The sequence below is a fragment of the Oreochromis aureus genome, linkage group 15 (genome assembly GCF_013358895.1).
Source record: "Oreochromis aureus strain Israel breed Guangdong linkage group 15, ZZ_aureus, whole genome shotgun sequence".
Taxonomy (NCBI): domain Eukaryota; kingdom Metazoa; phylum Chordata; class Actinopteri; order Cichliformes; family Cichlidae; genus Oreochromis; species Oreochromis aureus.
In genome coordinates, this window is record NC_052956.1 from 15,180,324 (window position 1) to 15,204,741 (window position 24,418).

At 40.0% G+C, this 24,418-nt stretch overlaps 2 protein-coding genes and 1 long non-coding RNA gene across 3 annotated transcripts; 2 read left to right on the plus strand and 1 right to left on the minus strand.

The window, feature by feature from the left end:
* The first annotated feature begins 4,342 nt into the window (after positions 1-4,342).
* Positions 4,343-14,072, plus strand: LOC120433308. The gene is made up of 3 exons (XR_005608483.1): positions 4,343-4,366; positions 4,450-4,637; positions 14,000-14,072. It is a non-coding gene; the product is annotated as an uncharacterized LOC120433308 (long non-coding RNA).
* Positions 12,676-21,910, minus strand: cpsf2 (cleavage and polyadenylation specific factor 2). Its single transcript, XM_031730199.2, has 15 exons — positions 21,761-21,910; positions 21,226-21,392; positions 19,057-19,216; positions 18,852-18,957; positions 18,622-18,751; positions 18,416-18,531; positions 18,092-18,279; positions 17,650-17,940; positions 17,386-17,486; positions 16,846-17,049; positions 16,572-16,724; positions 16,129-16,351; positions 15,613-15,927; positions 14,030-14,164; positions 12,676-13,103 (listed from the first exon to the last, which is right to left on the minus strand). The coding sequence occupies exons 2-15, from the start codon at positions 21,372-21,374 to the stop codon at positions 13,011-13,013; spliced, it is 2,364 nt and encodes a 787-aa protein (XP_031586059.1). The 5' UTR covers positions 21,375-21,392; positions 21,761-21,910; the 3' UTR covers positions 12,676-13,010.
* A 131-nt stretch (positions 21,911-22,041) lies between these two features.
* On the plus strand, positions 22,042-24,403 carry LOC116312768 (NADH dehydrogenase [ubiquinone] 1 beta subcomplex subunit 1). Its single transcript, XM_031730253.2, has 3 exons — positions 22,042-22,176; positions 23,501-23,649; positions 24,230-24,403. The coding sequence occupies exons 2-3, from the start codon at positions 23,510-23,512 to the stop codon at positions 24,264-24,266; spliced, it is 177 nt and encodes a 58-aa protein (XP_031586113.1). The 5' UTR covers positions 22,042-22,176; positions 23,501-23,509; the 3' UTR covers positions 24,267-24,403.
* Positions 24,404-24,418: the final 15 nt, after the last annotated feature.

Here is a 24,418-nt window from a genome sequence, read left to right on the forward strand (position 1 = left end):
AAACTGAATTGAAGTTACCCTAGTCCCATTATGTCAATTAGGCATGCAGATACACAGGAAGTAGTTTTCAGGTTCAAAGTTAACCTCACCACACGTGAGTTAGAAATGTTCCCACTTATCCTGTTATTAAGCCTTCTTTTATTTTGTTACTTTTTTCTTAGCACTTTAAAGGCAAAAGCAACTTTACTCCTTTGACAAAGAAATACATTTTTTGGCCATTACAATATATTTAAATGCTGTATTGTCGGAGTCTCAGCCAGGTAAGAACAGTATCTTTTACTTGGTAATGTTAGGTATTGTCATCAAACACGACTTGCACGATGGAATCAGTTTAGCTGTCTTTATGACTCTTCTCTACTTGTGTCACAGTATTTCAGAAGTTTTAGCATAAATAAATCAGGACTTTTAAGTTTGCATTCCTATAGGACAGCGAAGTTTAGACTTTTGCTATATTTCTTCTGCACTTTTAATTTACAGTTGCTCTTTGGTTAGGTTTAGTGAACAACACTACTTGGATAGGTTTCAGAAAAGATTATGGCTTAGATCAAAATCTGAAATTTCACATCCTTTTTACATATTAGAAGGCAAAATTCCCTTTTATTTTCTGTGTTATAACGGTGACACCAGCAGAGAACATTTATCTACTGTCTCATACAATTCAGACACTGAGGAACTTTTGTTGAGAATTCACCAGTGTGCTAAAAAATCGCACCAAGTGATCTGTGTAGAGCTTTGAAAAACTAAGTATACCATTAAATAGCTTAGAACCACCTGTAGCAATAATAGCTTGAATTAATCATGGCCACATTGCTGCATCATTTCAGTTCATTGAGGTTTGGAGGCATTCGTTTATGCACAGCGCTACAGGATTTCAGTCAGGTTGTGGTCTGGAGTTTGCGTTTGCTTTCAACAAATATGGTGCAGAATTATGGGTCTGGATGGATATCTCCAAATCAATCTTCCTTTTTATTTTGGTCAAAGACAGTTTTGCAAACCCGGGCTGTGCTGTTCTTTGAAGAGAGCAGATGGTTTCTCCTGGCAACCCTTCTGACCAAGTCATATTTTTTCAGTCTTTTTCCAATTGTATTGTCATGAACTTTATCAAGCTAACTTTGGTGGTTGTCATATTTGGACTGAGAATTCAGACACAGCACACCAGCAGCAGTTTTACAGTGATTTACAGTCTTATAGCTTGAACACAACCAGGAACACTGTCAGAGTGGAGAGATGTGGTGAAGGTGAGTTTAGTGAGATCTTGTAATTTTTGTGAACTGTTTCAGTGGCCATACTTGAGCCCTGGAGGAGTAACCGACAGTCAGGCGGAAATCCAAAGCAGCTGGATGAGAAACAGTGACGAGTGGGCAGGCAGGTGAGTAAATGGTAAGCACAGAAATCGACAGAGACTAGCAGTTGCACCACTAGCCACTAGCATGGTGTTCAGCACCATCCAGCTTTTATATATCAGAAGGTTAGTGAGATAGCTCAGAACAAGTGTGGGAAGAACATGCCGAGCGACTCTGCCCACATGAGGGCCAACATGGAAACAGGAGCCCACAGTTTGTTTTCTTTTTCATTTCATCTTTTTTATTTTATTTATCAGGAGCAGAAAGTTTTATTTTCACATACTTCATAAGTTTTCCAGCTATAGGCTAAATAAAATCACATGTACCCTTCCAATTTTCTTATATATGTATATATATATATATACATGATACAAAAAAAAGACAATGCCAGTTGTACTATAAAATAAAGCGCATAGTGTAAATGGTGGACACCATTTGTAAGCTGATAAGCGAATTCGTGCCTGTGTGATGGATCGTGATAACCAGGTGACACTGAGCCAAAGGAAGAAGCTGGACTCCTTCCATTAATGCACTGCTGGCATTGTAACTAATATTTTACCAATCAACTGAAGCTAGTAGACAGATGGATGGAGAAATATCCCAAGCTTTGAACGTTTTTTTTCTCCCTCTGAACCTGAATTATTGCCGAGCTCACTTTAGCCACCGGCTGGTTGTACAGTACAAGCTTGGTGTGCGTGCACACATACAGAGCCAAATTATCTCTGGAGACCTGCTGATTCTACTTTTTGCGAAAGCTTCTCATCCAGCTGCAGGAAAAATAAAATATTCATCATGAGTGTTGAACATTCGGTGGCTGCACCGCAGGTTTATTTGTATGCCTGTTCAGGTGTGAAGAGTAAACAGGCCAGAGACGAGCAACAGAGAGTCTAATCTGTGTATTCTGGAGGCAGCAGTCATCTTGTGTACTGCTCTCTTCATCTTCGAGGACATGAAAACCCACCCTTAGCACTTTCGACAACAAAAGGCAGCACTGTCAACCCCAGTGACAAACATTACAATACACTGCCTTAAAATGGGTGCAATGGGGGACGATAGGACCTAAAAAAAACAGCGAAATGATCAGTTATGTGTATTTCATCCCTGGCGAGAGAAATTAATTTCATTTTCTTTTGAAAACTATTACATAACAAATAATAGGTGTCAAAGTGGTGTACAGTAGGTGGCTTTTGACTTGAGAGTAAAACCTGCACAGAAACTATTTGTCCTGTTAAATAGCAGTAAAGTGCTAGAAGCCAGATTTGCCATCTCCTAGTTTATAGTTTCTCCAATAACAACAAGAGTTTCTTACTGTAAAAAATATTATAGAATATGAGCATTAAAGTACGACACTATTACCTGTTTGTGTTCCATTATACTGTTGTTTTAATGGTCCTATTGTAATCTCTATAAACAGCAAATTGTAAAATGTATCAAAGTAATGTATAGTAAATGGTATGTTTAGAAAAACGCTATTCCTAATGCTGCACCATGTCCCTATTTATGCTTCATTGTAAAGACAATGTTACTGTATTTATTATTTAGCCACCCTGAAGATGAACACTGGCTGTAGGTCATAAACCTCCATGATCATGTTGCTAGCTGAACCTTTCTATTTGCCACACAGACACCGGAAACCACAACCTACATCTGTACATACAGAACTGAACATAATCCAAACCACAGGTTTTTTTTCTGCACATTACTAAATGACGTGGTTATAATTAATGCAACAGGATTTCATGCAGATGAGCTGCAGCAGACTCAGACTTGTGTGTCTGTCCAGTTGTCAGTGGTGTTCCCCAGGGCTCTGTCTTAGGTCTCCTTATATTTATAATTATTATCTTCTACCTCTAAGTCATATTTTTAGGAAATTCGCATTTTCATTCTTACGCTGATGACACACAGCGTCATCTGTCCACTAAGCTCTACACCTTGTTCTCTCCGCTGTTTGTGTACTTGAACTTGAATTGTGGTTATTTGCTAATTTCCTCAAATTAAACAGTGACAAAAAAGTGTGTTTTTGTGGTAAGAACTAAAATGGTTTAGATAAACTCGGTATGTAATCTATGTAAATGGAAGTTTTCGCACTTCCATTTACGTAATATTAGTTGTCTACGCCCATTTTTTACAGCTAACAATGCTCAGGGTACATTTTAATTCTACCCTCTCTAGCTTACCAAACAAACGTACCCGTATACTTCAAATGTTTCGAAATGAGCTGCTCGTGTCGTTACCAGAATCCCTTCCATAGAACATTTTACTCCTATCCCTCAACACCAGCGTCCTGTAAAACACCACATTAATGCTTCTTGCTTTCAAGTCTCTTCTTAACCTTGCACCTCCATATCTCTCTGATGTCCTGCATATGGCCACTCATTCCCATACTCTGAGATCCTCCTCGTCTATTAATCTCATTATACCGTCTGCTCGTCTGACTACCATGGGCTTTAGAGCTTTCAGCTGAGCTCAGCTTCAGCAAACCCGTACCCAGGTTAGACCCCAGGACCTTCCTGTGGTAAGGCAACAACAGGAAGGCTAACCACCAAGCTGCCCTGCTCCATTAACAAAGAGTGGTATACAAAATCCCTCTTATTTTAAAATGTTTGCTATTTTGCACAGATACAGATGAATAGATGCATATCCTGAGACTTATTATATGTGACTGGTTATGAGCAGAACAGGTTGTAAGGTGCTTCTGAGTTAAAACTCAGGTCAAGGATCAAATGTAATTTGATGCTGAAATTTAAGGTGTTGCACTAGAATACTTTTAATGCAAGATGTTCATGTTGTTTGACTACTACTATACTATTACTGTACTACCTTATATTAATTAAATGTGTCACTTATGGCCTTTATGTTCTTTAATGTTATACATTCTGCAGTTTACATCAAAACAGCTTCATCTTTTCAGTCCCTTCTCAAACTGTTGAAAAAGTTTTATTCTTTTAAGGATCAGGGCTGCATGAAATTGGATCAAGGTATTGCAGTTTTGCAGTTCTGCAGACAGTGGCTAAAGGAAAAAGGTTGGCTAAATCTGAGAGAGACTTAACCTTTTATAATGAGCTGCACATAAATAACGTTATTATTCTTTTCTGTCTGTGGGTAGGCACGCAAAGAGCAACCTTTTCCCCTTGCCAGAAAGAGTGGAGATTACCATTCAGGCTGACCACAGAGGTTACGTCAGACGAAGCAAGCAGCTCATTCATTCTGCGAAGATAGCATCAGAGTTGCAGACACAGGGTATAACATCTATATTAATGCAGGAAGCATTCCTGAAACAGAGGACAAGTGAGGGTGAGTTCATTTACTTCATTCACTTGGAGCTGGAGGTGGAGAGTGCGTGCAATAAAGTCAATGAGCCAGTAGATTTCCCTGCTGTGTAATTTCATCACCCTGCACACCTCCATATTGGACAAAAAAAGTTATAGGCACTTTGTAGGAGGACAATGTGTAGGAGTTGTTAATGTCAACTTTTTATTATTCATAAGCAGGCACGAGGTCCAGAATGTGCTTTTTGATGAAAAAAGCACATTTAAAGGAGCCCTCCATGGCTTTTGGACTTTATGGTATGTTTGCAAACATTTCCAATTTAGTCTATTATACTTTTTTTTTCTTTTTTTTTAAAAAAAAAAAAGCTTGTTTCACAGACTTGGGTATGGAGAGACTCTGGATTTTGGTTGGCTTTAACAAAAGATACGGTTTAATTGTGGGAATTGTAAGATTTGGTTTTTTAAGCTTGAGCTCAAAAAAAGAGGATCAGAGCCAGGATTTGTTGGCCTGCTGCAGCAGTTTGAGTGCTGTAACTTTTCTTGAGTACTACAGTTTCCTTGCACAACCCACTACGTGCCAGTTAAAAGACAGGAAAATTAAATCCATCAGCTCTTTGGTAGCAAGTCTTGAGGCTTAAAGGGAATTTCCTATTTAACCTGCAAGCATTCAACCTTTTCAGAGATGTCTTAATAGCATGTGCATCTCAAATAGAAGCTTTCTTGAGATTAGAATCACATTTTATAATCTTGATATGCTTCAGTAGGTGATTAACATGTCAGAAACAAAGGCTGAATTGCAAATCAAGCCAAAAAGGCATCAGGAAACTGTCCTGAAGAGAGCAGAAGGCTCACCATGTGGTGCTTGTGGGAGTGTGATTGATTGCATATCTGTTCATTATTACTGTATGCAGCACGACAGTACAGTCACAATTAGGTGACACATGAATTATTACATAATCCAGAGGCCAGTTTTATAGACTGGTTAAGTGATTATGGACCTAATCTCTATAAACAGCAATCTGCATGTGAATATGCTGAATCTGCAGGCACTGGACATCATGGTGTTTGGTACTGGAAGCGTTCAGGTTTCCCTCTCCTTGTTGTCTGAGTGCTACTAACAAATCGCTTTGAGATGATCAGATAATCTACATTTTTCACTCGAGTCCCCGTAGATCCGTGGGCAGTCAGGCCTCAGGTCTAGTTTTATTTTTCAAATCACTCAACATTTTCTTTGAGTCATAAAATGCTCAGTTATGCTGCGATACAAGGCAAAGCTAGCAGAATGCTTGGGACTTTACATTTCACCGAGATCTGCAGGTCACCACTCACAGCGCTGGCATCTAAACTGAGCTGCTTAAAGATAAACTGTTGGCAGTGCTGAGTCACTTCTCTGGATTCGCACTCCTTGGTCTGGCCTCTACTAGTTTTCACATCACCATCATTCACTGCAGATGATTCAACCTTATCACACAGCCCTGTGGCATGCTGGAGAGTTAGGAGAGGCGTCTGCAGCGGTAAACACAGGCAGCTAATCTTCATCATGTTTACAGAACTCAAATTAATCATCAGCAGGGTCTCCTCGCAGCTCTAAAGGTGGTGTCAGCCATGTCACATCAGATAAGGCCGCTTCCCTCTGATGTGCTGAGTGGAAAGAGCAGGCCAGCCAGGTTGCATTCTGCTGACTGGCTGGAGCCACATGTCAGGCTGAATGCAGTTTTGCTAAGAGGCTGATACCGCCTTCACCCAAGAGCACATTGCCTGATCCTATTGCCTGTAACGCCTTAAGTTACAGACAAGCAACTGGTCAGGTTTGTTTTTGCTCCGGGAAGAGAAGAATGCACTGTTTATACCCAAACCAAGCAAAACAATCTCATGTGATCTGACCTAAATATCGACTCACATACACATGATCATTAAGTCATCCACATGTCTATGCCAGGGACTCAGCCAGGATCAGTCCCGGCTATGAATGCACCCCACAAAACACATTGTTTTATCAGAAAGGCAACATAGCAGCTGCAGCATTGTGGACTGTGGATAATCTGGCAGCAAGAGCCATCGTGGATTTGTGCTTGTGAGCTTTCCTGCTGTGTGGATGAGTGTGAAGAGCAGGGTGCATTAGAGGATCACCGCTGTAATGGTGTAATTCAGGATTCCTGTTTAACGGGAATATATGTTTATTTTAAAGAGTGGGTGGGCATGAGTGGTTCCTTTACTGGAGTGACCATTAACACAGGAAGATGCACAGGGATTACCCATGAAGGGAGGAATTAGGAAAGAGATGGAGGGAAAAGGCAAGAGCTTGGAGAGGAATTAAGAAGAGAGGAGTTTATAGGGAGAGAGTAAGGGGGGAGGAAATGAAATAAAAGAACTTCTAAGGCAAACACAAACCTTTTACAAGCTAGTTTAAGGTTGTAAATATTGTTTAAAACTTACTCTGTGCATTTTTATTTAAAGGAATGATTCAAAATTTGGAAAAAGTAAAAAAAAAAATACACCTGTTGACACCTCTAAAGCTCAATAATTAACATAACACATAATACCTTGTTTGTTTAATCTATAGATAATCCGAAATGTTAAGATGTTAGGAAGTTGTAGTTCAACAGGAAATTATGCGCTATATTTCATTAATCCGGATAAAGGGTGACCCCGTGATCGACCCCACCTACCCTTTTGCAACATCTGTTTTTGAGAAAAAGACTTTCGGAGGACAGAAAACATTCTCGCATTTGACCTTTCGGGAGCATTTCCCCAAGACATTAAGCCAAGGAGAAGAGAGTGCTCATCTACTGGAGCAATTTCTATTAGATGAAAGATGAGAACAGCTCATCTGTGAGAGCACTAATTTCTTAGTATTTTAAACATTTTCTCCCTGCTACACTTTTACTGATGACTAATTCATCATGAATGTACTTTACAATAACGCCACCCATAAAACATCAAACCTAGATTACAAAAAGCTCATAATGCAGCAGTCTGTAAAAGACCTTGTTTCACTGATAACTGGTATAGGGGAAGAGCAGGCAGGCGCAGCAACTTCTTGTAAGTCAGGAAATTCTTAAGGTGTGTTCAGAAGCAGAAGCTAATTTTAACCTTGTAGCATTCATGCAAATTGGAGCACTCGTAGCTTTAAGCTACCTAGCAATGAACACAGCCACTTCACATGTAGGAGCGTGCCTGATTATGTGTGACAACTCAACCCCAGTTGAGTTTTTCCCTCACGTTTCTCTAGTTGTACTCCTTTCCTATAAGTTCTTTGATTCACTTAATTAAATATATGAATAATGCCGCAGGATTAGCGAAAGGTTTCAAAAGAAAATCCACATTGCATCACACCACCTGCAAAATCTGCCTTGTTTCTGTCCAACTCTAAACTGGGGATGTGATAAGTAGTAACTACCAAACCCAAAGATGACACCCACTCAATACAGTGAAATTGCTCTCCTGGGAAGTGAGCCAAAAAAAAGTTTTCCTTCACACCACTACATATGCACATTTACTTCCCCTCCTGGCCCAGCCGTGGGTTCACGCTCAGCTCAAAGAGTTTTACATTTTACAGAAATACAGCTGATTATTCTAGGCTCTAGGGAGGTTATACAAATGTGATTAAAGCTTCATAATAGAGAAAAAAACAACCTTGTTTAGAAATCTCTTGCTGGTTTTTATCATCCTGGTCTATGGAAAAATAGTTTTTTGGCCATCAGGGAAATTTTGTGGTTGTTGTTGACCACTGTGAAAAACTGGCAGCAAAGACGAGTGGCAGCTGCTTATATTGCCAAATAGATGATAATTTTAACCTCTCCACAATGTTCAAACAGCAGTGCCAAAATTCCCATAATGTTTAAAAACTGATTTTTTTTTACCACTCAGTAGTTGTTGATAGGATATGCTCTGTTTCATTATAGGATAGCAAATCCTTCACCTGTATTTTTTACAGCCCACTATAAAAAAAATTATGAGCCAGCAGCAGTATTGAAACTGACTGCATAATTTCTGATTTCTCAATAAATGTGTTTTCTGCAATTACATATTTTCTCTGGAATGCAACTACCTTGAATCCCCCAGAACAATACTTTAACATTTCACTTTCTTAAATATTGCATTTGGATCACATACATCAATAGTCTCTTGACAGATATATATAGAAAATTAAATTTTTTATAGTAGTTTCATTTTAATGAAGAGAGACAGAATATGAACCAACAATCCAGAAAAAAATCACATAAAAGTTATAAATATGATTTTCATGAGTGAAATAAGTATTTGATTCCCGAGCAAAACAAGACTTAGTATTTGGTGGAGAAACTCTTGTTGGCAACTAGACATTTCTACAAACTCAGAAGGGATTTTGGCCCATTCATCGTTACAGAAACTTTCTAAATCCTTTAGGTTTCTTGGCTGCTGCTTAGTAACTTGAAGTTTCAGCTCCTTCCACAGACTTTCTAGGCCTGAGCTGGATACTGGCTAGGCCACTCCATGAGCTCAATGTGCTTCTTCTTTAGCCTCTCCTTGGTTGCCTTGGTGGTATGTTTTGGGACATTGTCATGTTGTAATACCCATCCATGACCCATCTTCAGTCTTCTGGCTGAGGGAAAGAGGTTCTCAAGATTTTATAGCCTCGTCCATTCTGTCATTCTGTACCCTTAGCAGAAAAACAGCCCCAAAGCATAGTGTTTCCACCTCTGTGCTTGACGGTGTTCTTTGGGTCATATTCGGTGTTTTTGTTCTTCCAAATACAGTGGGTCGAGCTGGTGCCGAAGAGCTCAATTTTGGCTTCATCTGACCACAGCACTTTCTCACAAACCTTCTCTGAATCATATACTGGCAAACTTAAGACTTGTACATGTGCCTTCTTCATGAGGGGGGACCCTGCAGGTGCCACAAAATTTCAATTCATTACTGTGTAGTGTCTTACCAATAGTGTTCTTGGTGACTGTGGCTCCAACAGCCTTCAGATCATTAACAAGCTCCTCCCATGTAGTTCTGGGCTGATCCAACACCTTTCATATTTCTTCCATTACTAAATAATCATACCAACAGTTTTCACCTTCTCACAAAGCTTCTTGCTGATGGTCTGATGTGGGCTAAGACTTGACAGCTCTTTGGTCTTTCCCATTGTGGTGGAAAGTTGGAATGGAAGAAATCAGATCAGAAAGTAAATCAGCAGTTTCTGAAATACCCAGACCAGTTGGTTTGGCACCACCAACCATGCCACACCCAATGTCACTTAAATCACCTTTCTTCCCAATTCTGATGCTCAATTTAAGCTTCATCGGGTTGTCTGGACCATGTCTATGTGCCTAAATGCCCTGAGTTGCCACCATGTGATTGGCTGATTAGAGTTTTTAACAGCTGAGCAGATGTACATGATAATGTTTCCTATGGGTGTATTTATGTCACAAGTTCTTACCAAAAAAACCCCCCAAAAAACTAATTTTTAAATGTTTTTTTTCTAAAAAATCATTTTCCTGAAATGTATTCCTGAATCTTGTAATGTCTTTATCTTAGAGTCTTGGAGTTTAGGTACAAAGGAGCATAAAAATTTTCCAAATCTTTCAAATGTCTAGTTTTAGTCATGACCGCTGGTTATTTAGAACCCATGCTTAATCTCAAAACCAGTAGAATGTCATCACAATGTCCATTTGGGCTGAGTGACAGTTCCATTTTTAGAGCAGGATGTCATGGGATTTTTGTGCCTTATGTTATGTTTGAATATTGTGTGGTTTCATAGAAATTTGTCCCCTTTTCACATTATTACATTGATGTCATTGGCATTAAGTGGTCTGCTTAGTGAGGAGACCAGGAATTCAGAAGGGATTAAATTCATTCATCCTCCGATCCACACAGATGAATGGGTATGCACGACCAAGATGCTCGTTTTTTGAGTGCGGTTTGGTGCCAGTGACTGCAGCATAAAAGGCACAGGGGTGGTCAACCTGGGTATGGGTTCAAGATATGACGTCACCCGGCAGATTGGAGGTGCACGTTGAATGGAAAGCAGCTCTCTTAGTGGCCTCCAGAGGGCAGAGCGGCCTCTCTGCCCCTGGGCGATTCTGCCCTGTGCTCTGGGCTTAGCTGCTCGTTACATTAAAACAGGGGCTTCTGTGACAGAGTCAGCATTATGAAAGCTAAGAGGATTAGCTGATGGACATTTCTGGCGTTGCCGGTCAATTATCAAAATGAAAAGCAGTGACTGGGCAAGGCCTGGCATGCTCTATGGCACAGAAGAGCTCCTCTCTCTCCTTCTCATCTCCACTCTAGCTCTCCATCTCCCACTCAGCTTCTGTCTGTCACAGGTTACTGAGGTTTAGGCAGGGAGGCGGGAGGGGGAGAAATAAATAAAGGCGTCATTGGTGCCTTTCTGAACATGACATGGTTATCTGTGTGAGCCACGGATTAAAAAAGAGCATTTAAAATTTAATGTTTCTAAAGTGCAAAACTGTATGTTATGCAACTGTGTAAAAACAGGCCTGCATGTCAGCCAGCCATCCATGCTCAAGTCTAACTCCTCCAACCATGTGCATGATCATCCATCCCCACACACACTCCCTCACACTGCGTGCTTCGCTGCTGTGTATGTGTGGGCATGTGTGTGACTGTGTAGCCCCCTGTGATTGCTTAGCACGCTATGATAATAGGAGGAGTCTCCACCACTGCGATGTCACGCTGCCAGCACGTGTGATGCTGGAGTGTTGGGGGTGATTTGTGGGGAGGCAGGAGGGGGAGAGGGTTTGTTTTGGTATATCCATAAAAGTGACATTCCACAGCTGCCCGTGTTAAGGATCTACCCCGGGGATTCACACAACACTGCGAATGTAATCAGCCGAGTCAATGTGCCACCACGGCTGCAGCGGACACATCACGCCGGCAGTGACACCGTGCCTCCCCTTCCATCCTCAACACTCCCTCTTATCGCCCAGCTTTAATACAAGCAGTCACACCTCACTGGGGCACGGCAGAGGTGAGGCTGTATATCCACGTGTGCCAGAAAAAGATAAGAAAGCAAACTGATCAAGTGTTTCTCTTATTATTATTTTAAAGCCAGGAAGGCAACATTTATGTTTATTTCTATAACTGTGAGACAGTTACTTAACATATAAAAAGAGCAGTAATCCTGGTTTACTACAAGCAGGCTGAATTATATTCAATCCCAATTATCACTTTCGGAGACAATGCCATGTCAGTGCTGTATTACAGATGGTCCTGCTGCATGGGCAGATTTGATATGGGTATTCAGAGGCTGCTTACATACAGCTGAAAAATGTCTCCATCTGGTGTCACTGCACAACTAGGTGAACTCATAGGCAGCAAAGTATTTGTAGTGATAGACCGATCAGCATATGTGACACATCATATGCTTATTTTTTTCGTGTTATCAGTCTGAAGTTAGTTTTGCTTATTGGCTTATTTTCATTCTTGCACTGGTTAGGATTATCATTGTTTGGATTTCTGTTTTGTTGTGTTTGTCTTCCTCAATATCAGATGATCTGAATTCATCTCAAAGTGTAGATTCTGAGAGAACTAATATGAAGCTCTGGAGCTTTGTCAAGCCCAAACTGCTGGAACCCTGTTCTCTCTCCTTGCCAGTGTGCCTCTGCAATGCGCAGTGAAAACATACAGAGGTGGAAGAGAAGATTTTCGAATTAAATCGGCCACATTTTGGATTCGAATCTCCAGGTAGGCTGGGGCCTTTCTGTGTGGAGTTTGCGTGCTCTCCCTGTGCCTGTGTGGGCTTCCTCCCACAGCCCAAAGAAGTGCAGTGGTGAATCTAAAGTGGCCGTAGGTGTGAATGGAAGGTAGATAAAGAGCTTAAGTGCACAGCATAAAGTCCTGTATGAGTATATGTGAAATACGAATGTGGGCTTGTAGTATAAAGTGCTCTGAGTGGTCAGTAACACTGAAAAACCACAATATATATGCCAGCCCAGTAAGGATTCTGAGAAGCTTTCGATTTTACCTTATATAAGCAGTAATAAATGAGTGAATAGTCAAGTGAAACAATATAACTGTAGGACTGAATAGCCAGCATTTGAAGTCCTGGACATTTAAGACAAACAGAAATAGATCTTGGAAAAAACAAAGATTTTTAATGACAGATCTGGAGGCCCAAAACATTTACTTGTATGGAGGACTTGTACACTACAAGAACCTCAGAATCTGTTCACAAGAAGATGTCAGTCCATGGAAACATCTGCCTTTGCCATTATTGAGGTAAACTACCAATGAAAAAAAAATACCTGGAAAAGAAATTATAAAAGGTACAGGAAAAGGAAAATGTACAACACGGTTTGCAGTGAAACAGTCGGAACTGCTCATAGGGCAGAGGTACACGCATCTTCTCTGTGTAAAGTCCTTGTAAAGGCTTGTCTCTGTATTTCCATGGTGTGCCCTGCTGCAGCTATACAACAGCGTACTGCTGATACAGCAGCTCCCGGATCTTATAATAGTCGTCACACAGGCAGCCTTCCAGGCCAATGCGTCCGGCCTCCGTCTGGACAAAGAGAGCGCAAACATGCAAAGGTCATCCACCAGGTCCTCACACAGCAAGCCTTCACCAGCCTTGTACGTCACACCAGACCTTAAAAACAAGTGTGTTCTCCATTCCTTCCTACAAACTTGGATGAAAGCGTCTAATGAATCTGCATCAAGATTTTACAGTTAAACACCGCACTCCTTTACGAGCCTCGGCTCTCTTTGATTTCCTTTTCTGGGTTGCATCTATTTTAAGTTCTTGTCAATTATGCAGTTTGTTGTTAGTATCCTGGCTCACTCCTACTTTCTCTTTAGTTCTGAAGCTTTGCCTGTGTTTCTTATTTGCATCTTTGTCTGAGGTGAGATGTTTTAATTTGCTGCTGGGGCTTTTGCAGCCTACTTACGCATGCTGTATTTGTTTCTCTTTGTGCTTAAGTAAAGAAAGCTTAAAGTACTCCATTTTCCAAGTGTGTCTTAGAAAAACAGTCAGGTACCTATAGAGTATCAACATTAAACCCAGTTTTCTTCCTCCCGTTCATGCAAATACAATTTAAGACAAAACAGGAAGCAGATTTACAGCCTATTGCTTCCACCTGTTTTTCTCTACACCCCAGACTTTCTCATGACATATAAAATGACGTGCTCAGTGCACCGTAAGGAACTGCTCGGGATCTACAATCTATCATCAAACAAATGGAGAAGCACGGTTTGTTGTAATTTTTTGTTAGTGTGTCTCATGCGATTAATTTTCAACTGTGCATCGCTGCATCCGATGCCTCAGAGTCTCATGTCACTATAGCCAGGAGCGTAAAGAGAAAAGGTCTTTCAAACAGCATTTAAAACACCATTATTTGTCATTATTTGAAACACTGGCAGGTTTAATATGACTAATTGACTGGTTTTCTATCTATCTAGTATTCTTTCATGGGAAGGAAGGACACTTACTCTGCGGACGGCCACCATGTTGTTGCATACCAGCACTCCTCCCACAAACTCGGCCTGGATGCCCTCTCTCAGCAAGACTTGCTTGAAGTCAGACAGACGAGGCTCGTTGATGAACACCGACTGATGCCCTGGAGTCTGAAGAGAGAGTGAAACAGGGTCAAACTTGTCCTACAAAGACTCCTTATTCACTCTTTTGGACGCAGACTATCACAATCACATCACGAGCCTTGGGAAAAGTTTTCTTTCAGGGATCATTTCTGCATCACACGTTGGTCAAACGACATTACAACACCAAAATAACAGTTTTTATGCACTAACTGTAGCAGCTATTTGGGTCTAAAAGTCACGTGCTGCTCATGTTGTTTCATTTGCCAAAACAATTTGCATTACTGCAAGGAAATGAGGCTACCTGTCAAAATGAGCAGCAGCAAAAGCAAGCCTTCCGATCACATATTCCCTCTGAGCTGAATCGAAACAAAGCGCCCTATTTAGCATTCGTTCCACCCTCTTTAGCTTTCTTCGCAGTCAGAGGTGGGACCACTCACTCGTACAACATCACTGACCCATCTAAATGTTTGGGGCACACTGGGAAAAACAGACTGCGTTTGATCTCTCATTCAAAAATATCTAACAACTCTACAGCAGCAAAATAAACTTGAAAGTGAATATTTGAAGGTCCTCCACTCAAACATGTGTTTAGAACATGTGCACAGCCTGACACTGGGAGACGAAGAGAAAAAGTTTAGAGCTGGAAGATATTAGCAGAATTTTGTGAGCTGACAATTAGGAGAATATCTCAGAGCAGCTAAAGATGGTTCATGAGAGTTGGATGCAGCCCCTAGGCTTGAAAAGTAAAGTCAATGAAAACATGCCTTAAATGGCTATTGATCGACAGGGGGTGAGAACTCTGTTCTGAGTGAAAATTTGTCCACTCTTTTCTTTGATTTATGAGCTCATAAATGTTTTTCTACTTGTTTATGATCTCAGCTGCTAATTTCAAGTGCTCTTCAATAGAATGTGACAGTTATTTTGCAGGCCAAAAGGTTCAGCTTATTGGTACGGCCGTGCACAGTCCTGATTTTTATGTGGCCCCTTGGGGGAAACCCTCTCCCAAAAAAAAACGATGAATAGATTAGAGTAGAGCTACTCTATGACTCACATGTAACAATCAGTCTTAATCTAAGTGTAATTTCTGTACAGCAAAACAGCTGTACAGAAATTAGCTGTTTTGCAAAACAATTAACATCTCATTTCACTAGAAAACACCATAGCACATTGCTAACCAAGCTAGCTTGCAATATCTTGTCCAAATATGGGCATGGTTGGAGATGGAAAGAAAGTCAAACTCAAAGTTTTAAAAAGCAAAGTTAGAAATACATGGAAGATTGTCCAACATTTAAATCCAGTCTGTGGATGCACTATGCAACATAAACCTTAACACAGTTTATAGGGCTAAGAAATGGTTATGCATTTTTTGTCTTCTCTGAGGAGTCTCAGAGTCTCTCAGAAACTTAATTACTCATAATCAAATAATCAAAAAGAACAGCAAAATCATTCTACACAGCAAGATTTCTGCTCCCCACCTCGTTTGGTGGCAGTGGTTCCAGCGTGGGAATGACATCACTCTCTTCGGAAAACTCCTTCTCATCCTCTCCGAACAAGTTCTTCATGGCTCGCTGTGCCGCGACTGCTATGTTGACGGGGTCAGTGCCAAGATCGGGGGCGATGTCCATAGCCAGCTCGCTTTCTTCCGCCTCGTCTTTCACACCCTCCTCCAGTATCACACCGGTATCCACCTTCACTACACGCATGTCCAGCACACCATCAATCCACGCTAGCTCCGTGTCTTTGGCCTTGCAGAACTGCAGAGAACTCACCAAGGAGTCTTTTAACCGCACCTTTACCAGGACAGAAAACAAGATAGTATGAAGACACTGATGAGTCTTGGAAGGATTGCAACACAATACTTCAGATTTAAGGTCATAAAACACATTTAAGGTATAAGATCAAATGCACCCATTACTAAATTTTGGGGGGGAAAAGACAAATAAACACACTTTATTAAAAATATAATTACATAGGCCTTAAATGAAGCTAACCTGGTAGATGTGGGTTTCACTAGTGGCATCCACAGTTTCCTGCAGTTTAGGCGTGTAAACTTTGATGTCCTTGCTAAAAGCCTTGCAGGACTCTGCCAGGTCCAGACTGGCTTCTGGTGGCCCACGAACAATCACCAGCTGTCTGGGCTTCATCTGATTGATAATCTTCTTTATGGAGTCCCCGTCAGAGCGACCCTCGTAGTCTATGTACGTGACCCTTGCTCTGTGAAGAAACAGAGATGAGGTCAAGCCTTTGAACACTACACTTGCTAGGACAAGAACTGCGCCAGAGACACCAGAGACTTGTTGACTACACATAACAATTTTCAGCATCATACAGTTTGATATTCAATCACGTGGAGGTGGATTCTACTGTACCGTTTGCCAATGGCCAGTTAAGATGGCTGAGAAAACACAGCCAAATTATCACAATGATCACTGACCTTATTTCAAGACTTTCTGTGCTTGAGATGCATTTTGTGGGGACTACAGACAGATCCTGGTCCATAGGTTCATCTCCATTGGTCAAACCAGATTCTAATTTGCTCTTCTCCTCCTCTGTGGCTTGCAATTCAGGAACCAGAAACTCCTCTAGCCTTTAAAAAGGTAACATTGGTTTTTATTATTATATTATCATTGATAAAAGTCAGAATTTCACATTAGTGGCCTCCTGGATTCATCAGTCATCTGACGTTTTTGTGCATTAGCATCGAGTACCTGATGATTTCTCCATACTCGTCCCATTTGATTCTCTCCTCGTGTGTGGGGAACATTGGATATGACTTTTTGGCCTGTTTGAAGAAACTGCCTTTACGGCTGCCCTCGCCCTTCATCATCAAATCGTGGTGTTTGGTTTTTACTACAGCCGACTGATCCAGATCATCATCCATATCGCTCTCATCGCTGGAGTCCACATCCACCCTGCAAACCCATAAAATAAACATTAATTCTATACTTAAAAGTTTAATTTGTCTAGGAGCAGACAACTTATTTTTGCTCGGTAGCGGAATTTAAATGCTTGTCATAAAAGTGTTATGACTCATCTCGCAGTTACAGATTTCATTTTAAACAGCATGTTTGAGATTTGTAGTCTAGACCACAGTTTGCATTTGTGATGGCATTTTTTCCAAACCTAATTTGCTGCCGTACTCGTGAACTGACTGATGAAACGTTTTGTAACACCAATAGCGTCACAGAGAAAATACATGCAACCCTTAAGCTACAAGTCATCTCATGTCTTTTTCTGCAGAAACTTACTCTTTTGCTTGTTCAAGTTTTTTAGCAGTTTCTTTCTTAAGTTTCTCCTTTTCCAGGTATTCTTCCAGCTCCTTGCCTTCGAGTTTTACTCTCTTCTTGACCTGTGGTAACGAGAAAAAGTGGCAAATGGATACGGTGTAAATGACAAACTGACAAATTTTGTTTCTTCCTAAGCCGGGTCTGCATATTAGCATCAGAAGCTTCCCATGGGGCAGATATCAACACTCTGGTATAGCAAATCAACATTATGACTGCAGGACTCACCTCCAGATCCAGCATCTTTTCTCCAGGGTTGTCGATGAGGTAGCGAGCTAAGGTTCCAGGTGTGGTGCGGTACGTCAGGATGATGGAATTTTTTGCATTTTGACACCACTGGATAAAAAGTTCTCGAGAAAACCCTGACTCAAGGTCCGGTTGGCTGCAGAGCACCACCTTGGGGCTGGGTACACGGGCCAGGTCTGCCAGACTGTGGCACAGGGTCAAATGTCGGAATTGGAACGGGTTGTTCCTCTTGTCCTCAAAACACCTCATGAGCTTGTCACTCATCCACTCCACCTACAAAGGATCAGTAATTAATGAATTCATGAATTATAACAATTATGTATTATTTGCTGTGCTCTCTCTGTAACAAAATTTAAGTTTTGACTGGAAAAATCTGAATATTTCAATAGTTTCTCCGATGTGAAAAACAAACAGTTAATGGTACCTGGGACTTTGAGAACTCCACTACATTGTAGCTAACATTGTTAAGCAGAGCGAGTGGGTAAGCTCCGAGCCCAGCATCCTTCGTCCTCCAAATCTGGTCCAGGAGCTGAGCCAGTTCCAGCACACGCCCAGCTGTATCGACGGCAATAAGGACATTGCCATCACCACGCAGGGTCTCCATCACATTGGCTGTGGAAGAACGGAAAAAGAGAATTACAAATTTACATAATAAAATCTGTAACCGTTAGAATATGGCAGTTTGAACTCACATACTATTGATGTAATAGTGTTAGTGTTAAAGCGCCCAGTGGCTATTAATACGTACTAAGTAGCTGCTCATCTCTTTGCTTGCGACGTGGTTGTACATACGCCGCATTGAAGGAGTCTGTAATAAGTAAGGATGGACGGCTGAGGCTCTCCAATGAGCAGCCATTGAGGTGGCTGGAGTACCCAGAGAAAAAGAATGCATTAACAATGAGCCAAACTAAAAACAATAAAACTTCATTTTACATTAACGTTTTCTTTGCTTACATTTCTCTCTTGTGGTTAAAGTCCACGGCGTAAACAATCTCTTCCTCCCCATCCTTCACAATTTTCCAAATAGTGCCTCCAATCATGTGACCGGCTGGAAGAGGAGTAATGGAAAGACCGTGCCCTTTTCCTGTCAGGTAAAAAAACATACATAAACAATCACATTGTTATATGTGGTGCATAAACAGGGAATAACACCTGACCTCTGATGTTCTGCAAATAAAACACACCTTTCAAATTGACAATCTGAGAGTACTTCAGCTGCTGGATCTTATCAAAAGCAGCATCCACATCATCAAGAGTGAACAGTGTAAAATCTTCACTGTTGTTTCGGGACTACATGGAAAGAAAGAGAGAATTTAATACAGCAATGGTAATCAAGCCAAAAAGACCCTCTGTTAATTAAATCATGCATTACCCACATCCCCTTCTTACCTGATACAGATCGTACATGAACATCTGCCCCATCTTGTAGACAGGAATTGTGGCATAGATAGTACAGTTCAGCCCCAGTTTGCCCACAGCGTATGGCAGGGCTCCCAAGTGTATGGGGTCGGGATGGGAGAGCAGCACAGCGTCGACCTGATGAACATGTCTGGAGAGGGGAAAAAAGAGCATTGCAGCAGGTTCAAGTCCCAGAAAAGTGGAGCAGTTTAATTCATATCTTTATTCAATCGCACAGTCTCGTCTCACAAGATCAAAATTTGTTCTTTAAAGGAGAACAATACGCATTCACATGGAGTCCAGACAGATAATAAAGCTTTACATTTTACAAGGGAAATATAGGCTTCTAGTGGCCTCTACTTTGAGGACAGTTTGCGATTCATTCAAGATTAGAAGGTGCACAGTTCCAGAAACAAAGCCAACTAACATGTGCACATGGGAAATATTTAAAGTTGTGTTTAATGTTTTCCCCCTCAACAAAGATGACATTTCATGAACTGCCCTGTACCCTTAATGATGAGTTTTGACACCTCAATACATATCAATAAAGACGTGACAACCATTGAAATAGTTTTTGGGGTTTTTCCAAGGGTAACTAAATAGGCAGAGACCACCCTCACCAATTTCTGATACAAACCCAGTCATCTTGCTCTATAAGCAAGAAAAGAGCTTCAAGGGTTACTTCTGATACTCTTGGTGTTAAGATAGCTATTCAAATTGTGTAAAAATCACTTTGGAGGTTTCCTGACTTTGCACTAAAATAAGAATTTAAAAAACATTTTTTTCCCTGGAAGTTACAATTCAACCACTGTCTCTGAAATCTCTGTAGCTGTAGTTATTAGATGTGAGAAAAGAAGAGATTTTAGGTAGTTTGGAAGCCTCAAAAGTAGAGCTGTCCCTTTTATTCTCGACTCTATAGATGTTCATCCAACTGATACAGTTAGAAACGATGAGTATGAAATTTCTCATTGGTGATAAAGTACTATAATAGACAGGGTTTTACAACTGGAGTGTTGATAAGGCAGTATGACTGTACATATATATATGTATATGTACATATATATATATATATATATATATATATATGTATAGAGGGAGAGAGAGGGAGAGAGAGAGAAGACTACCAAAGGCAAGGACAGACATGAAGGTGAATGTGCAATAACTGCATAGTTAGAAGACGACAGACATCCTTTAATTCTGCACTCTTGCACTACATAGCTAAGAATGATTCACATTCACAGGCAGAGATGAAGAACACAACTATTATGTGAATAAAAAGCTCTAGGTGGAAAGCATAATAAAAACCAAACTGCATCATTAATAATTCCCACTCTTCTTCTTTCCACTGTCCTCATCGTACATCATCTGCTTCCATCTCACCCTATCTCTAGCATCCTCCTCTGTCACACAAGCCCTCTTTCACTACATCCGTAACTCGTTTCAGTGGTCTTATTCTCCTGCTTGGCTACTCCATATTCAACATTCTTTGTCCAACATATTCACTATCCCACCTCTGAACATCATCTCAGCCTTACTTCTTTAAATTTTGTCTCCAAACCGCTCAACCTGAACTTTCCTTCTGATCTAATTCTTTCTCCCAGTGAAAATCTTAACATCTACAAAATTGACATTAGAGTATTAATTAGGATAATTCATGTTGCATATATGTATAGGAAACAGCAATAGACCAAGAATTAGAAGACATACATTTGTCCATGCTAATGAAAGCATAAAGAAGCAAAGGACTAAGTTTGGAAATCTCTCCATATATGCTGAACCATCTCCTTGCGCCTGATATTCTTCTACTACAAGATGAGACAGAAAAAGTACAAAAAATTTAACATAAGTGAGGTAAGTTGGGTGTCTGATGTTAAGAAATTCTTGGGAGATGACCCTCAGACTACAAGACTACAAAACCTATACCCATCGTCTAATGACGGCCAGTAGTAGTAGTAGTATTATAAACTTTCTTTTATGGCAATAAAAGGTCGGCACAAGCTTTCTTTCCCCTACTTCGGGGTGGGGAGGTCAGTCATCAATAAACCAGACTGCTGTGGGTGTACTGTGTTTAGTGAGTTCATAAAGGCACATTTACTTTTTGCTAAGAGTTTTTTAAATTAGAAACATCAACTCTTTTTGAAAGACTGGCGGTATACCGACCTCTTCATAACATCTATGATTTCCATGGAGAAGTTCTCATCCCAGCCGCAGTCCAAGAGGAAGCGGAATTCATCCACCTGCAGCAGGTAACAAAGGGCAGTCTCCTCCTGAACCCCTGACACGGCTGTCAGCTTGATAATGGACGTCATGGTTCTTCAGTTGTCGCGCTGAAATATAAGAATTGTGCTTGCATGTTATACTCACCACGAAACCTTTCCCACTTAATCTAAGGCGCGTGGCTCTTTATGTGTGTGAGTGCGACTCTGCGAAAAGTCATTCAATTTAATCAACAAAGAAAACAAACACAACCATGGTTGGAGTTTGCCATTAAACTGTGTGTGAGGCTAACAGCGTAATGTTGCACAAGTTTAACCTGTGATGTATGTAGCTTACAGGCTGTAAGTAAATAAAATGTAAACACAGTTTTGTTGCTAGCCACAGCTAGCTCAGAGTTGTTAGCAGATTGCCCAGCAAAGTGTATTTACAGTGCTAGCTAATGAGTGTAAATGAACTAACAAAGGAGCGTGCACCATACCATTAATTGTAAAATAATGGATTAGTCTTCTGGAATAAAAAACAAACAATCTTTTTTCTGTTATTCCCAAATTAAACCATTTTGGCTCGCGTTTTTGATAGCGGCAGACATATTTGCCGCTGCATCATGTGTGAAAGGGCAAAGGAGCATACCACATATGGTGGTGTCGGTACTAAATAATTCTATGTTAAAACACTACATTTAGATTTTTTTTCGAAAGGTATCTGAACACATCACCTTTAACATCATATTTTTAGTGTTGGAACGTATCTAATATTCCACTAGTTGTGCTTTGACATTAAAATTAATTATTTAAAAATATGAAACCACCACATCGTAAGTTTACAGTTGGTAGAATCCGATGTCCTTCGCTTGGTGAATGAGGAGCTGAAGGCCGCGGCTGGTGTAAACAGAAGGTATTATTTTAGATATTAATATTATATATTATATTCATTATTCTTTTTTGGTCGAGTCAGTGAATTTTAATGTGTTTATCGTACTAAAAATACAGTAACTAGTGCAGTTTAGAAATAATCCTTAACTACACCTTGAAACATATTGCTAAGGCTAACTAGCTGACAGGCTAGCTAGCCAAGTGCCTCTCTCTAGGATACCAAAAGTTTGTGATGAACGATCTGCAGACTTACTGGATATTTAGTATTCAGCTTCATACACACACACACACACACATATATATATATATATATATATATATATATATATATATATATATATATATATTAGCTGTAATGTAATGCATGTCCACCATATAATAACTGAAGTGACCGTGGTCTGTTCTTTGACATAGCTTGATGTGCATTTAAGCTTTGCCTGTCAAACCTCATTGAAGTGCATAAAGAAATGTTGTAACACATTGTTAAGGTGTACACATTCTTATAATCTAAAGTAGGCGTTTAAAGACAGTTGTTGTGCTAATTGTGCAAGCAAATGTCTGTCATTTTTAGTCGAGAACATTAGCTGATTTCGTTTTCTAGAAGGTTTTTGCAGGTCCTCTAAATCTGTGAACATGGGCTACCCCCGGAATACTACATGTTGCTAAAGATTACAACGTCTCTTTCAATGGTTGGGACTCGCAGCATGATCAAAATAATGATGGTGGCACGATACAGATATAGTGTTATGAAAAAGCATTCTCCCTTTCCTGATCTCATAGTTTTTTTTGAGTATTTGTTTCACCGAAGTGTTTCAAATCAAACAAATTTTAACATTAGACAAAGATAACCCGAGTAAATGCAAAATCTAAATCTGTGTAACTAAATGGAAAAAAATGGAATTAAAAGATGAAAGGTGTTGTTGCATTCATTATTACTTTTAATAAGTCACTTCAGTAATAAGTGATCTGATTTCCTACACTTTTAACAGTATTTCCCCTAATTTTATTTTAGTTAACTTTTACCCTTATTCATTTGAGAACCTCATTTAAAATCATGAATTAATAACTGATTTGTTTATTTAACAGTGGAATCTATGTGGTGCCAGTGTATCAATGGTGTATCTTAAAAGAAAGCAATAAGATATTGCTATATTAGTATTTAGCCTTTCAGATAGCTTAAACAGAGATCAGGCTTTTCAGCAATAGTGGTAAATGTTCTTGTATCATTTATGCTTGTGCTTTCCTGCATCCATTTTTCTTATTATACAAATATGAATGTCCAACTGCAATCATAAGTTTAATTTGGGAGTATAAAACCCATGCTCTTTTTCCTTTTTTTTTTTTAGGTAGGAACCATGGTGAATTTGGCAGCCTTTGCCCGCCAGTACTGGGCGCACATATTTGTCCCCACAGGCTTTGTCATTGGATGGTACCTTGACAAGCAACAGGACCAGAAGTTGACAGCTTTCAGAAACAAGAGTGCTTTGTACGGAAGGTAAGAACGAGTGACTGTTCACCAAATAAAAACAAAACAAATCCCTCAGGTTATTCTTGAATTTAAAGACTAACTACTATGTTGAATTCATGGTGATGTTTGTCACTGTGTACACAATAGCCCATGGTCTGGAGTTATTAGTTTAGTGCATGGATATTTTCAATTTGGCAAAGTTATAAATACATGAAATCTGCAATTTCATAAAAAATCCACCTGTAAATATTTGAAACACATAAGATGACGCAGAATAATGACAATTAGTTTAATACATCCTGTGTTTGTGTTTTATCTTGTCTATTTTGGTGTATTTAGGCCAAAATATGATGCAATGCTGAATGCAATAAAGACCCCTTACAGATATGCAGGCTCAATTAATAAGCAACTGCCTTCTATATCTATGCAAATCCACTTTAATAGATTTCCATATAACACTTTTTGTTTCTAATGTAGTAATACACTTTTCCACTTTCAGCCAATAACTCCAGTAGTGATCTTCTGGTGTAAAACTGTGCTCATACATCATTCTGCGCTGTGAAAGCCAAACATCTTACAAAACTTCAAATTTTTCTTCTTTTTATAGGGAACTGAAGCCTGGAGAGGAGGTGACCTGGAGGTAGACTGCTCTCTACTTGAAAGCCTGTGTCGTGTGGTGTGAACGAATGGGTGTCCTCAAATCACAATATTTAAGAAGACTCCTGTACCTCTGTTTTTGAGTTGTATCAACCAATAATAAAGATGCCATTAATTAAAATCATTTGGTACTTGTTAA